Consider the following 16,229-nt stretch of genomic DNA (forward strand, 5'->3'; position numbering starts at 1 on the left):
CCTGCTGTCATATTTCCAGAATTAAGAATTTCATTAATCACAGAGGAGTTCAAAGATCCTGTAAATCTGATTCTGTTCATACTTTAACCAGCTTGACACTGATACAGCTGTGAATCCATTGGCTGCAAATAAGGTATCCCAAATTGCATATATTGCATATGCAAAACTAAGAGGAATCAAGTTTGTAAATGTTATGATTTCCATACTCTCGACTGGCAGTTTCAGCAAAGTTGAGAAGGAGCGCTGAAAATCGACCTGGCTTGTGTAGCAGAGCCTCTTTAGAAGAAAATAAGAATGAAAGCTTTTTTTTTTTCTTTTTTTTTTTTTTTCCATTCCACGCTGCACATGCTTAAAAAAATCAAAATGCAGTAAAACATCCCTAAGATACATGCAGTTTTATATACGCCTTTCTCAAGAGGTAGAATCATTCAGCTTTTGGCCTTGTGCTTCATGATACACTGAACTAAGCAGATGTTTTACTACTACCCTGCAGAATTTTACTCACAAGTTTGTTTATACATAAATACACACGCACACACACACACACACAAGCTTTTATTGGGCTAGATAACATGCCTCAGAAGTGCAGACAAAAAATGGAAAAAGATTAAAGAATAGTGCTCTATTTCTTCACAACTTCTGTTATCTGGAAATAAAAAAGATAGCAATGAAAAGTTCTGGGAGTGTAGGATTTTAATGCTTTATCCAGTTGTATCCAACTCTAATGAAGTAAAAGGAATTACACCTGGGAAAGGCCAATGAAAACAGACAATGTGGGAGCGTTTTTAAACAATAAGAAAACAGGTTTAATCAGAATATGTTAGATATACCCTACCCACAGCTTACTACCTTTTACTACATCCTTGTACTTCTGTATTTGACTGTACATCTCAGAATCTCCTCCAGTTTGTGTTAAAAAATCATGGCAGAAAAGGCAGCAAAGTTACAGATTTCTGGTACTACTGAATCAAGAACATAGAGAGAAAGGTTGGTTTGGAGCGAGTCTAATAACCTTGTTTTTAGAAGAAAAAAAAAGAAAAAAAAGAAAATCTTTGAGTTTATCTTCTTTAGGAAGCAGGGAAAGTCAGGAATAAATTTATTCCCAGTGTTTCAGAACACCAGAAAAACACGAGGGCTGATAGGATGAACTGCTGATGCCTCTTGTTGTGTACCAAAAGGCATCTAAGCAACTTCACTGTTTGCAAGCCAGGCAAAGACTACCTCTCTAGCCACAGAACTGCAAGTTTCTAAAGGAAATGTTCCAAGTTAGAACATTTCACTGAATGCTTGTACATACAGAATGCATATTGGTGCTTGATCACAAAGCACTTCTGAGGAACTGGATTTAGTTTTTGAAAAGCTCAGCTGATTTCTAAGAACAGATCCAGCTGCATCTGGTGCAATCTGCTGGTGGAAGTGGATTCAAGCGACGATGCTGAGCTCTGCTCAGACGTTGCTGAGGAGTGCAGTTATGTCCTGTTTGCTGATAGGTGATGTAATCCCTGCTGCTGTAGGAGGGGTAATCTTCAGCAGAACAGCAGCAAAACAGTGGTGATAGCTAGGAATTTTTATAGTTATTTTTGCTCCATCTTTGGTCTGGCAAAGTGTCCACAGCACTGACAGCACCATAAACTCACAGGGCAATGGCAAGACGCACATAAAATACAAACAAAAAACAATCAATCCAAGGCACAGAAAGATGAAAATGGGCAGGGTAGCATTGTGCTGAACAAAAGGATTACATGGCATGTAAGTTTTGATGACTTTTTCCTAAAACTGCTATAAACAAAATCCTCCAATCTAGAGAACTTCTCTAGAGACCAGGAGGAGAAATAAGATTATTTCTGAAGCACAAAGCATTGCAGGGGTGCTCTTGGTTCAGCCTTACTTAAATCTAGTATTTTATTCCTATGTGCTCTTTTCATGAAGAAAACAATGGAAATACAGGGACATATCTGATACAAAGAAAAGTTAAGTTGGAAGTGGAGCATGTGAGGCAGGGCTTTCCATGTGTCAACAGAGCAGTCAATCTGAGGAACAGGGCAGTTCAAGTGAGGAAGGGAACTGTACTTCATCAGGATTTAATAGAAATTGGGAACTTCCTAAAAGTAGATGCTGTTGGTTACATAAGGAGAAAGAAGGCAAAAAGATTGATGATAGCAATGTATTTCTGCCCAGATAGATAATGGGATAACTTAGAATCATAGAATCATAGAATCACCAAGGTTGGAAAAGACCTAAAAGATCATCCAGTCCAACCGTTCACCTATTCCCAATAGCTCCCACTAAACCATGTCCCTCAACACAACATCCAGCCTTTCCTTGAACACCCCCAGGGTCGGTGACTCCACCACCTCCCTGGGCAGTCCATTCCAGTGCCTGACCACCTTTTCTGAAAAGTAATACTTCCTCATGTCCAGCTTGAATCTCCCCTGCTGTAGCTTGAAACCATTCCCTCTGGTCCTATCACCAATGACACAAGAGAAGAGGCCGACCCCCAGCTCACTACAACCTCCCTTCAGGAAGTTATAGAGAGCAATGAGGTCTCCGCTGAGCCTCCTCTTCTCCAGGCTGATCACCCAAAAAAAGTTTTCACTCTATCTACACACCAAATCCCTAGTAAAGCACATTAAAAGTTTAAATGAAGAAGTATTCTTCAAGCATGATGACACTTGGCAAGATATGCTGTTTACTGCCTGTAATGGTAGTAATTTTTATAAGAAAGTTTGCCTACAAAGTTTGCCTCAAGACTTCACCTTTACAATGTCTCTCCTTACCTATATGTCATATTAGCCTTCTTCATCATCATAGTTAATTTGGAGGTCAGCCCGTGCTCAAAGCTTCTAACTGAACAGACTCTGATCCTGACAGAGTCTCTAAAGAAAATGTTTGTTGAATAATAATAAAAAACCAGCAATTTTACAAGTATATAAATGTAACTTATATGCAGAGCCAGAGGCTGTTTAAAAATCTAGCTAACAAGAGAAAATCTAGGATTTAGATGTTCATGTTATCTGCTAACTTCAATTCAAATAAACCAGGCAAAAACACCCTAGTGTATCTAATGTTGCGTTTGTCTTTAATACAAAGCCATTCCTAGTGCATTACTCAATCCCATTCTTATTACTTGAGTATTAACTTTATTCTGAGATTCCACTTTCCTACAACTGGCAGACACCAGCTGGAGTGCCAGAGTACAACACAGGATAGCAGGGCTGGAGGGCATGTCTTGTGAGAAGAGGCTGAGGACATTGGGCTGTCCAGCCTTAAGGAGGCCAAGAGGCAGCCTTACATCTTTCCACAGCTCCCTGAGGAGTGGAAGCAAAGGGAGATGTCAGGCTCTGCTTCTGGTACCCCACAGCAGTACAGGAAGAGCACAAAGCTGGCTGGGGAGGATCAGATTGGGCATTAGGAAACATTTCTGTGCCATGAGGGTGGTCAAACACCTGTACAACTAGTAGTTGATGCCCCGTGCCTGTCAGTGTTCAAGAGGAATTTGGTCAATGCCCTCATTAAAGTGCTTTAACTTTTGGTGAGTCCTGAAGTGGTCAGGCAGTTGCACTAGATGAACTTGGCAGGTTCCTTCCTACTTGAGCTAGTCTAATATAATTTTGGAAATTTGTTCAGGTTTCTTTTCATTTTCCAGTTAGGAACGCACCAGTATTTGCTAAGAAAGGAAATACACATGCTCCAAATGCCAACAAAATTTGCAAGAACAGAAGTATGTTTCTGTGGATTGATGAAAAATTCTATATATTACATATAATACGACCACTGCTCTCTGTACATACTGGACAAGGATTCAAAACAAACAAAAAGAAAGGAAATGAAGAACACAGTCCACTTGATGCATTTTAACTGCAGAGACACCTGTGCTAATAACACCACCAATACAAAGTAAATACATGTTAACCAGAAGACAAAGCGTTAACAGCTAGTGAGTTGCCACATAATTACCATAGCATCCAATGAAGTTATCTAGTACTGTGTGTGCTGCATTGTTCATGTTATTATGTGGTAACTATCAAATTACCACGTGTCATCACTGTAACATTAGGTTGATCCACTATGGAAATTCATTCTGCTCAACAGCGGCTAAATTCTTCATTTTGTCCCCCCTGGTGATGTGGGCAGGTGGATTACATACTGAGCTATACTAAAGGTTAAAGGACTAGGTTAGACACTTCATAGATTAAATCTGATCAAATAGCCTGATTCTGCCACCTTTTCCCACTATGAGTTTCATTACTCTACTGCAGATGGGATAATACTTGACGGAGTAGTACTATCTGTCCCAAAGTGATCATTTTCTCCTAAAATTTCCTGTAAAACCTACATCAACCTTCCCTCTCTACAGTTATAGTGGTTACTATCTTAAAAAAATAAAATAGAAAAGCAGGTTTTGCCTGCAGTAAATGGAAGGGAGTCAAAGATCCATTTAGGACTTATTCTGTTACTAATCTATTTTAGTGAGGAGGCTAACAGAAAATATTACTGTGATGAGAGGAGAGAGTATTTGTTGTTTTTTTTTTTTTAAAGGAACAAGCAGAAATAGATACATCCTGATAAGCTTTGACTCGCATGTTTTCCACATTTACATTTCTGTGCAGAATAAAATTAAGTGTTAGAAGAGTTTTAAAATAACATTAGGCAAACACACAAGTCTTGGAAACAACCCAAGCAAGGGAGCAAAACTGGCAAGTACAGCTCTCAACCTGGGAACCTCCCACACTACAACAAACTCATTAGCAACTGCTAACAAGCCACCTGGTGTGAGCTACATGATAAGTGAAAATACGATGGAGAGGATGTTATGAAAATGGTTATCACCCATCCGTACATTCACTACAAGGAGTATTTTGCACATATATTTTACATTAACACTTGGAAAGTGCTCAGATGTTATGTGAATGGGAGCCCACGCAAGAACCCGCACAGCTGACACTAGTTTCAAGGGCACAGGATTGTTCACTAGTAGCTGCAGTGAAATCTGAATAGGTGCATAACCAAATTCAAACACAAATGAAAGTCAAAGACATTAAGGGGACAAAGACAATTGGGCAATTATGTAAATAAAATTTGAAATATTATAAAAGATTTATCAAAATAAGAAGACAGCCCTTTTCTACCATGCTTAGTTAGCACATAGCAGAGTCCCTGAGAAGACAAGACACTTAGTGTTTCACTCAAGCCAACAGAACAAGATACATGATCCGGGGAAAGTAAGATGTACTGAAAACTACCATGTGTCATCTCCACTAGGCCTGGCCTCACACCTGCAAGTTCATACGAGCTAACATACAGAGAGGTAAAAAAAAAACTTCTTTTTCTTCTTTTCTTTGGAAGAAAGGCCCAAGGACTCAGAAAAACAACCCTTTTTGTGGCAACAAACTTTTCCTTTGCAGAACACTTCCATCTCAACATCTGAGCTCACGGTTGAGTTTGTGGAAACAGCTCATTAATAGCTGTTAGTCTCTTGGCTATTCCTGGTAAGAAATGGCTAAAAGGCAGATGTTGGACAAAAAATGGCTCAATTCACTTTCCTTCTGCACTTTCACACAGAGTATTTCTCACCACTTGCTACATCTCTTTGAATCTCAAGAGTGGAGTGGCTCAGAGACTCAAGATTACAGCACTGGAAATGTACACAGTTTTCAAGTATCAGGCACTAACAGCAAGTTATCGACTGCACTGTTGTCTCTTCAACCATTTATCTACACCTTCTTCACTGTTTTCTAGAATCCCTTGCAGAAACCAGCCATTAGTAGTTGTAGAGTTATTTAAGGAGGAATGGCAATCAGTGAAGCCAAATGACAATTGGAAGGATAACATCTTGCAAGTGATTTCAACGGAAGCCCAGAAGCAAGGAATGGAAACAGATTTGTGTCCTCATATTGCGTCCAGGTTGTTCTTACACTGTCAAATATAGTGCCTTCAAATCACAAGTGATACCGCTTCATTTATAGTAACAAACATGGCGGAACAGGGTACACAAAATTGAAGAGGTTTCCATACTGTATATTCTAGCCTGGCTCTAGAGGAAGCCTGTAAAAAAGTAACAGCATTCTAGTATTGCACTATTTATTACCCCAACAGTTTCTGTACAAAGAACTTTTATGTCATTATGTGAATATTTCTGAGATGCAAAGACCACCATCTCCAGCGCTTCAAACCATTGCCTTAAATAAAAGCTTTGGGTTAACATTACCTGTGTTGCTTATGAAAGAGGACATTGTCTCTTTAATTTTGCATGCATTACAATGTTTTTAACCACTAAGGTCATACCTGCATGTGATGACTGACAACTTTTCAGCTTGACTCAAAGCAAACAGCTGTTGGTTTGATTGCCTAGCAACTAAAAGTTGATGGATGACCCTTAAGATGGATAACTACCATAAATCACCTCATTCAGACTCTCAGGGAAAAAAATTAAAAAACAATGGTTTTCATGACATTTGCTGCACTCCATAATGTGCCATGATAAATTTGGCTGCCTTATGGATGCACAGTTGTGGCTGCTGAAATTAGACACTTTTGTTTTCTGCATTCTGCACTTCTTGTAGGCCCCTCTGTAAGGTGTGTTCATATTAATATACTCCACTGTCAGAAGAAAGCAGAATACCAGAAGCTACTGTCAGTCACACCAGGCAGGGAGAATCTGTACTGAATCTCTGCATCACCAAACAGCTTTTAATCAGGAAACGGCAGTCTTATATCATAGCTATGGCACTGGGCTACATGCATTAATAATGGTTACAATATATTTAGTGTAATGACTTGACCCCGGTCAACATTATTGATGCTGTGATTAATATGAATTTGATAAACTGCTTCCTCTTTGAAGACATTTTGTATGTTTCTCAAGCAAGAGAAAAATACTTTTGCGTATAAATAAATACATCAGGACTTCACAGAGACATTCTGATCTCAGCTGCACAGGTGTAAAAATAGATTTCTCAGGATTTATATTAGCGCCCTGAAATTAAAATCTGGACCACAAACAAACAAACAAATAAATAAATAAATCCCCATTTTCATCTTACTAATGGGAAAAAAAAATAAAATAAAATCCTCAAACCATGATTTTAAATGGAAGACCATATTCTTCCCAGAGTGTTCAGACAGAAAGGGAAATTCCCTTTTATTGTTCTAGATAATAGGATTTCTCTGTTTGTTATGTACAGAATACATATGCATTCAAAAACAGATGTTCATAATTGTTTCCATTGTTTGGATATTTTTTTTTTTAACAACTCTTGAGCTTGACTATTCATACGAAAACTCTCTTACTGAATTTTGTTTATGGCAGATAAGTGATTTCTGGTTTTGTTTAAAGAAAAAGGAAGGTGGTAAGTTAGCTTATGATTGAGTATTTCCTTGTGGAAGTACTGGCTTACATGTTATTATGTGAAGAGTCCATCAAGAACAACAAATGTGGCAGAACTACCTTCCTCTTAGCTGATACATGTCAGCCCACATCAATAAACTGCTGTCCAACATAAAATGTTTGGGCAGGATGGCAATTCCCAAACTGTGATACATGACCCCCTGAATAGGGGTGCAGTTCAAGAGGGACCCAAGTTATGTTTAGAGGCATGGAAAAGAACTCCAAAAAGTAATATTCAGAAATGGAAGTCACCACTGAAAATCAGGAGTCAAACAAAAAATAAACAACTTTACTGAGGAGCAGGGGGTTACCTGGACAAAGTAATTTAGAAAATGATACTAAGGGAAGAAAGTTACAAGTTAGGACTGCAGAACTTGTGCAAAAAGCATGCTTGACTAAACCTCTGCTACCAGCTGCAAGAACTTTTTCCTTCTCTGAAGTCAGCAGAGCATCTTCAAGCTCATCCACTTCTTAAAACTAGAAGTCATGTTCCAAAGTGTAAATCACATTCTAATTCAATGAAGCATGCATGTGTGTTGATTGTACAAGATCGTAAGGAAACCTTAGCTGCACAATGCCTTCAGATTTTCAGCAGGCTGTGAGCAGTTTTCTAGAATGCATATTCTGAAAATACAAGATATGCTTCCACTTGCAAGATGGGGAACTACATTTCTTTTCTGTATTTTACGTAGAAGTGGAGCATAAGCACAGCATGCATCAAGCTGTTTAGGTCTGCTGTATTTCTCAATAACCAACAATGGTGATGCTCTACCAGGAACGTGTACAATCTGCTGGACTCTTCACCTCTGTTTCTCAAGCAGTAAGTGCCTATGAAGTTCAGATGCTTTTCCTCTCCAAGCAGAGACGAACGTGCATACGTAACAATGCTAGTTGTAATGCAATTTATTTGGAGGTTCTGAAATTTCAGATCACAGCATTCTATAATCAATACTTCACATTATTCAGCCACAGTATCCCTCCAGCTGAGAAGCTAACTAGTGTAATGTGTAATTCACACAAGAGAGTCTCAAGTGCACCTAGATATGTTTCATATAAAAGCACTTACATATGTATAACATTCGGACACAGCCTCTATTTATTGTCTCAGCTTTAAGATGCCTCTGTGAAGGACCCAGTAAAGAGGACAAGACGGCATGCTGGCCCTTTAAAACTGAAATGCTTGTTTCCTTTCCGTAAGAAAAGTAAATCATGCTATAGTGAGTGGAGCTTTGAAAAAGCATCCATCCATTAAAGTTCATGGATCCTCGTTTCCAGATTGTCCCTCCCCTGGCTGTGTCTCAAGTTACAGCCTTGTACAATCCAAGTCTAAATAATATTCACTATGATAAATGACACCATAACTCCGATATCCACAATCAATCTTTGCTTTAAAGATACATCCATCTTCAATAATGTTGATGGGGATTCTGTAAAATGGGAAACGTGACTGTTTTCCCGACCTCCTAACAGTGGGGGAAGGAAGCTCTGAGTGATGGCTGTCAGCCCACATCTGGCTGCAAAAATAAATTAGCCTTATGTAGACAAATGAAAGGACCAGCCCTGACTAGAAAACAGCCACTCCTGAGCAATGGCTAATTTATAGGACTCCTTTCTAGAAAGTTCCTAGCTGAGGCTACCGTCTCCTTAGCTATCTCTTTAAATGATATCTGATGCTGTAAATAACTTCAGTGTGGTAGGAACTATGCAAAGTACAAAGAGTGATTTGGTGGGGGAAGGGGAGGAGACAATAACTTTCTCACATTCTTTGTACATGATCAAAATGTAAAATTCGGACGCTGAAAACATACCCACACACACACACACATGCATGCGAACAAAACTTTTGTTTCAGCAAAGTGTTGCTGCATTTTGAAAATGCTTTCCTCTTTGTTTGACAGATTATTTTCTGCTTTAACTCTTCTGACATTTCCTGGGCTTCAGGATCGAGGCACCATCAGAGACACGACCGGCTCAGTGCCAGTGACACCTTCAGGTGGAGACCGTTCCCCTGCCACGGCTGCGGTGCTGGTGATGGCAGCACCTGGACAGGCCACCGGATCACTTCCTGAGGCAGGCTGTGGGGCTGAGACATGACACAGGGGCACAGGGAGAGGCCGTTGCTGTGTTTGTGTCAGCGTGTGCCTTTCGAACCACCCGAAGGAGAATTAAAGAGGAAGGTGGAAGAAGACTCCCTCTCTCGCTGCCTTACGTGAACAGTGGACAGCGGCTACCCCTTCTCCACGACTGAAATGCTTTATTGCCTTATTTTTTATGTCTTTGACCTTGTCCTGCTGTGGAAAAACGCAGGACTCTAATTCTTATGGCACACGAGGATTTAAAAACAAGGAAAGCCACCAGCAGGCCCAGGATTGCTTCCCGGCGGTGCCAGAGGAGTGGGCAGGCTGCAGCCCAGGAGGCTGTTCCCAGCACCGGCTGGCAGCACCGCATCTGGGCACAGCAGCTCCCCGGGGAGGTCCCGCAGCGCAGCAGCAGCGAGGGTTAATTCTGTGAAGGTTGAAGGACTTACTGTAATGCTGTGAAGACAGAAACATCACAGGCTTTCCTGGCAAGAGGCTCGCAGAGGGTAGGAGGGGACTGCGAAATGAACTCTCTCAGGCTTTGTCGTGTACGTTTCCCAAGGCCCGGCCTGGCCCCTTTGATAAATGACACATGTCATTCTGTCAGGGGCTGACACTGCAGCTGGGAGGGCCGGTGATGTATGGTTCCGCTGAAAAGGAAATCAACTTTTTGGCACCGAGCGAGACTGTGCCCTGTGTAAGGATTTTGTTTCTCAAAAAGTGAAAGATAGACTTAGGATTTAAAAAAAAAAAAAAAAAAAAAAAAAAAAAGTTGAAAAACAGATTGAACGACAGCTTACACTTAACATAAATTAACTCGGTAATGGTGAAATGTGCTAGCCTGTGATAAATAAAAGCTACATTAGTCAATTATTAATCACACTCCAACTTGTAGCCAAAACCCATGACTTAAATCTGAGGCCTGAGCTGCCTTACAAACAGATAAGACAGTGTTTGATAGATGTCTTGCATAGTGTAATCAGGAAGGAATCAAAGGCTTAGTGGTTTAACCAGGGGGGGTGTGGAAGGTTCTGGAAACTGAGACTGGGTAAAGTGGATAACTGGATTGAAAGCGCCCTTTCACTGGGGATACAGTATATCTTTTGACTGCTTAAAAAGAGAGGGAGACAGAAAGAGAAGGGGGGAGAGAGACATATCTGAATTTGGTTTAATCTTTTTTTTATATACAGGAATTTCTCAAAACTGTATTTCCCTCCCCCACCTCCCACCATCACTACTGTGTTAAATCATTTAAATCTGATCACTATTAAATGGATTCTCACCGAGACATCAAGTGTTTCAAATATGATCGTTTTGCACGGATTACAATTTAAGCATTTTATTTAATCGAATGAACTCGCATCAGGCTGCAACACATTCATGCAGATACAAGCTGTAGAGAAAAAGCACAAAGCTGCATCAACTAAACGATTCCTATTCAACCAGACTGGAAAGACAAAATCAAGGATTTCAGATATGAAGAAAAGAAAGAAATCTGAACATCCGAAAGCATGGTTAGGGGGTGGGGAGAAGGAAGGGATGTGGATGTAGAATCTGAATAACAGTGTTACGCCTATCTGAAAGGCTGAACTTGCATATCACCTTGATGAGATGCAATCACAGCCTAGCTCTGCTTTTTGTTTATCCCCTTTATGCAGAGCAGTATGACGGCATCTGAACCCAAAGGTGACTTTCAGCCTCTGACCAGAGAACAAGCACAAGACCTAGGTAGCACCAAAATATCATTCCTAGGAGTTGCGCTGACCTAAAACACTAACCTAGCTTTCTGTAGGCCCTCTACCCAGTGTTAAACTCACACTGGACACGCACTTCATCATCTTCCTCTCAGCATAGATGCTCTCTCACCTCCACTACACCATCCAAAACTCTGCATGACTGAAAATGCAAGGTTTTACCTGATACATGGAGCCTGGAGCAAAAGTAATGCTTGGGTGAACTGTAGCCTCAGGAGCTGCTCCACTATTGGGCTGTACATGGGCACACTGCTACAACTACAAGAAGCTGGCTGCTGGACCAGGGTCACTTTATAGCACCAGTCGTGCTTTCACTATTAATAGAGCTAATGAACATTAGAACTGGGAACGGGTGCACAAAAGCGCTCAAGTGGTTTCCCGAGTCAGGCTTTAATAAGCATTTTGGTCAGGTGAAACATTGCATAAATGTTTCTCCATTACATACATATACTTTGTATCATTTCTAGAGCTGTCCCGCTCATACCGGTTCATGGATGGCTTGCTCAACTCCCCAGAAGCCAGGGATACAATGTGTAATTACAGTATTGCACCAGTTACTAGCTTTCAGCCAGGACACAAAAAAGTAGCAGATCCAAACGAACAATGTAAACACTCACGACAGCCCCCAAGAAAGACTTCGACAGACAATTCCCCCAGCCGCAAAAAACATGTGGAAAAAGACTCTGCCCTTTAAATTGAATGATTTGCCTTCTCCCCGCTCCCCTCTCCACATTACTACTTTATACTGCATAACATGGTAACCTTAAAATGTTTTTGTGTGGGACGGGGTCTCACTGTGCTTGGTGCTGTACACACACACACACACATACAAGGAAACAAATGAGCTTTTAATGTTAACCAAGTGAAACTGTACTCTTCAGTTTACACATGCTGCACATGCTTGGCTTCTTTAACAATATAAAGATGAGCACAAAAAGGAGATCAACTGTAACTGTAAAAATCGCACTGGCAATGATTGCCAAAGTTTGAAGTACATATACATTCACACGTAGGTACACGAAACGACACACGTTCATTTGCCCTCCAACCTGCCATCAGGATTTTAAGAAGCAATGTGTTACTCTAACATAAAATACCTCTTTATGCAGTGATGTGGAGTTAACAGTAAATCCGAAAAGCGATCCAGGTTACTTCAGTTTTCAGAAGGAAACTAACAGCTTCGCTCAAGTAAGATCTCAGATAATCTCAACCAGCTGAAAATGACAGCAGTTGTCTAGATCACAGCAGCTATATACCCACTCACCAACTTCAAGGTGGCAGAGAGAGCGCCTAACTGAGGAATTTAAAAACAAACAAACAAACAAAAAAGCACAAATTTCAAAGTAATCGAAATAGGGAGATCCTTTGAAACAGAAACTTTAGTGACAGCCCCTACACACAGCACAGTTATTTTTTCAATGCACGTAAAATACGACTATAGAAAGAAAGATAAGGAATCAGGGGAAAAAATGCATGTTCAAAAAACACATGCACACCGCCTGGTGTTTTAAACTTTTGCCTTCCTATTGCTAAAATATCTTTTTTTTTTTTCTTTTTTTTAAGTCCATAAAATTTCAGATAGTGTGCAAAATGTTTATATATTACCAAGGTCCCCCTTTAAAAGGTTTATACTTTTACTTTATGACCTGTCCTTGATTTGACACTTCCGCTCATCAGAAAGGGATTTATAAAATAATCCTGAAGGTGAGGAACAGACATCTGTCAGGGACTGGCTGAGTTTCACTTTGCGAAATTTAAGAAGGGAGAGAAATCCTGTTAAGCTCTCTTTAGTCACCAATAGACATCAAAGGTAATAATTAAAGAAGACAGACGTCATAAAAATAAATTTATGTAGTTCTTTATAATGCACAAGCACTCTGGTGTGTAAAATATCTATTAGAGTGAAAGAAAATACAACATTCCAAATAAGCAAAAATCTGTTTTGTTTGAAGGGTTTTTCTTGCCTACTTGAATAACGTTAAAAAAAAAATACAAGTTTAAACTAAAGTCTTTCAAAACCTTTGCCATCTGTGGGTACATGAACTATGGATGACCCCAAATGATTTGCACTCTGCTCAGAATCCCTTAGAAAGCACGGGAAAAAGTATCATTAAGAATGACTGATGACTGCCAGTCATGGTTGACCTCACCCAAGCTTTGGTCTCTGCCTCAGTAATAAGCTGTCCTTTATTAGCACCAACACTCCATAAAAGGGGTGTGTTTAGTCACAGGATAGTGGCCTTCTAATGCTCATTGCTTCTCCCTGAAAGATTGATTAGTGCTCATTTTTACTGCCTTCACAGTATATACAGTGACAGTGCTGCAGAGTGTCAGGGCCTGCAATATTGATGATAAGTACAACTACAAACTAGAGGTTTGGAAAAGGCAGAGAATTAGGAGCTCTCTCTTCTTTCCATCTGGAAAACACTACCAAAACAAAAAGAACAAAACACAAGCTTACACGTGAGCTACAGATATTCCGGTGGAGATAAACTGAGGCCAGGGAATTCCCTTTCCCTGAATAACAGCCGTTTAAAATACAAAAGTTAACAGGAAAGGTTGCTTTTTATTTGGCTTTGAAAATGGATAGGCTTTCTTCCTTTCACCTACCAGATGTTAAGACAAATATATATTTATATATATATTTTTATATATACATATATACACACACACGTTACCTGAAATACGATTCTTGTGTTTATTTCTTACACACTGATATTTCAGAATGGCTTTTAAGGAGTGACTTAAGGGGAAGGAAAGAAATATTTTGTAAGCACAGAGAATGAATGTTCCTGATTTGGAAGCTACTGCAGTGTCCCTCTGCAGCAGGTGCCTCTTTGAGAGCAGAAAAGAAAAGAAATGCGAAGAAAACATGTTGGCCATGTATCATCTTCTGCTCAAATCTGCCTGCATTAATGCGACTCTTCTGCAGCTTTTTCTCTCACATTTGAAGTTAATGAGATCGTTGCAAATTCCTACAGTGAAATTAAGATCTGAAGTATAACCTGGTGTAACAGGGGGAAAACTGCATGGCAGAAACACGTAATGTAGCACGCAATACCATGCAGTGCAAAGAATATTTGAAGTAGAGCAAGACCCAGATGTGTTCCTTGCAAAGCATCAGCACTGCAGTGATGAAAGAGCAGGTAAGGATTCATGAACTTTTTCATATTAAGAAATTCCAATCCGAATACATTACTTGGAAGACCCACGCCTTGACTTGATTTAAAAAGTAGAACAGAATTGAAAACAGTCTTTAAAATGGGTGTTTTAACCAGAGACTTCATAGCATACGAGGCCAGCTCAAAGTTATACTGTAGTAGTTTAATATGGAACAACTTGCCCATATGGCTTTTCCTGGGAGCGAGTCACTTACATGTTACAGCAAGATACAGCTGAAAAAAGGCATGTTTCACTGTAACTTTTGTATAGCTGGGAACTTGAGCATGGCAACCTCATACCAAAAAGTATACTGCAAGATTTTACTGCATTAATAATAGGATGCCCTACTGCTGTGACACATTCTGTACTCTGAAATAAATATTAGTCACAATAGTTAGGTTGTAAATTCATATACTTTAAAGCTGAGCTGTAGCTATGACACTTGCAATAGTGATGATTTGCCAATAAAGCCTATTAACCATTTCACAAAGAGCTCCTTCTTCTATTCAGTCTGCTGTACTATTTTGAAAAGATCTTGCTGTAACTTATTTAGAAACATTCTTTCTTAAAACAAACAAACAAATTTTAAAAAAAAAACAAAACAAAAAAACAGCACTTGAAAACTGGACATTAGAAATTCATGTTCCCAATTCTGTCTTGGATTATTAGCTTTTGATTTCAGCATGCAGAGGTTTTGCAACTACTACATCATTTTGTTTTTGGTTTTAAAATAACAACAAGGAAAGAATCCTACTACATGGCTGCATCTTCTGAGACATCACGGCCCAAGTCCTAAGCCAAGAAACTCAACGGATGACTCTCTCATAGACTTCTTTAGGGATGTGGGTCGGGCCCATCCTGAAAAGCATCCATTCTTTTCCTTCACTACATTCCCCATTCATGTTGTATATTTTAGGATACGTGACTGAAAAAATAAGAGCTGAGTATGAAACCAGTATTTTTAAAATCAAGAAAAATCTCTTTAAAAAATAGAATTAAAACTGAGGCTAATGTAGAAAAACCAAGACTTTTCTACTACAAATCCAGACATTCACACAGTTCCTGATTCTTTAGGTGGCTAAAACTGGCCCTGCTGTACAGCAGAAAACGGAGACAATGATAAGCAGCACTGTGACTATTAGCTTAGAGGGATTCTACTTGGCTATTTTCCTGCAGCATGCACTGCAATCACAATAATAAAGAAATCCTGTATTCCACTCTAATTCACCGAGAAATAGAAACGCTGAAAATCTAAAATAATTAAGTCAATTCTAGGTTTTTCAGAATGGAAAGGAAGCTGCTTTTTCATATGAGCTTTGAATTTCACAGAGATACAATACCCATGGAATAAAAAAAAAAATGTCCATCAACTAAAATAAACTGCTTTGTGCAGCAGCAGCAGCAGTGTGGTGAACAAACATGAGCAAACCAAGAAATGAAGCAACGGAAGAAACAAAAATCAAAAGAAATGAAAGGTTGAATATGCACTTTGGGTAACGGGCCTGCTCCAGGAAATACAAAAGAGGGAGGATATCTAAGTTATGCTCTAATAATTTTTTTTTTCCTTTTTTAGTCTGGCATTTGTGGAAATACTGAATCTACAATCAGTTAAATTGTAGATTCAGCTGCTGGTTAACACAAACACTAACCAAGAGATTTAGCTGAAGCACTGAACTCCCACAAAGAGAAGGATTTCCAAGCAGTTGCTCTCCTGATGGAGCCCAATGCAAAAGTCCTGATGGACTCAACACAAAACTAAACAGGTATGCCTCATGCAAATCCAAAGAGTGATAACTACACACATTGTATCCGGCACTTATTAATTTTAATTTATAACATTAAATTCAT

The 16,229-nt window shown here is 39.5% G+C and overlaps 1 protein-coding gene across 3 annotated transcripts in view; it reads right to left on the bottom strand.

Annotated features, from left to right (window-relative positions):
• Positions 1 to 16,229, bottom strand: part of TSHZ1 (teashirt zinc finger homeobox 1) — a 54,201-nt gene that overhangs the window by 29,174 nt on the left and 8,798 nt on the right. Inside the window, exon 1 of one of the 3 annotated variants that reach the window (XM_052704218.1) lies at positions 9,915 to 10,147. The exons of the other annotated variants lie outside the window; for them this stretch is intronic. Within the exon in view, the coding sequence (XP_052560178.1) occupies positions 9,915 to 9,939 (25 nt within the window). The 5' untranslated portion in view covers positions 9,940 to 10,147. Of the gene's footprint in view, positions 1 to 9,914; positions 10,148 to 16,229 lie in introns of those variants that run through there. 3 annotated transcript variants of the gene reach the window in all.

This window comes from Tympanuchus pallidicinctus, unplaced genomic scaffold (assembly GCF_026119805.1).
Source record: "Tympanuchus pallidicinctus isolate F22 unplaced genomic scaffold, pur_lepc_1.0 scaffold5, whole genome shotgun sequence".
Taxonomy (NCBI): domain Eukaryota; kingdom Metazoa; phylum Chordata; class Aves; order Galliformes; family Phasianidae; genus Tympanuchus; species Tympanuchus pallidicinctus.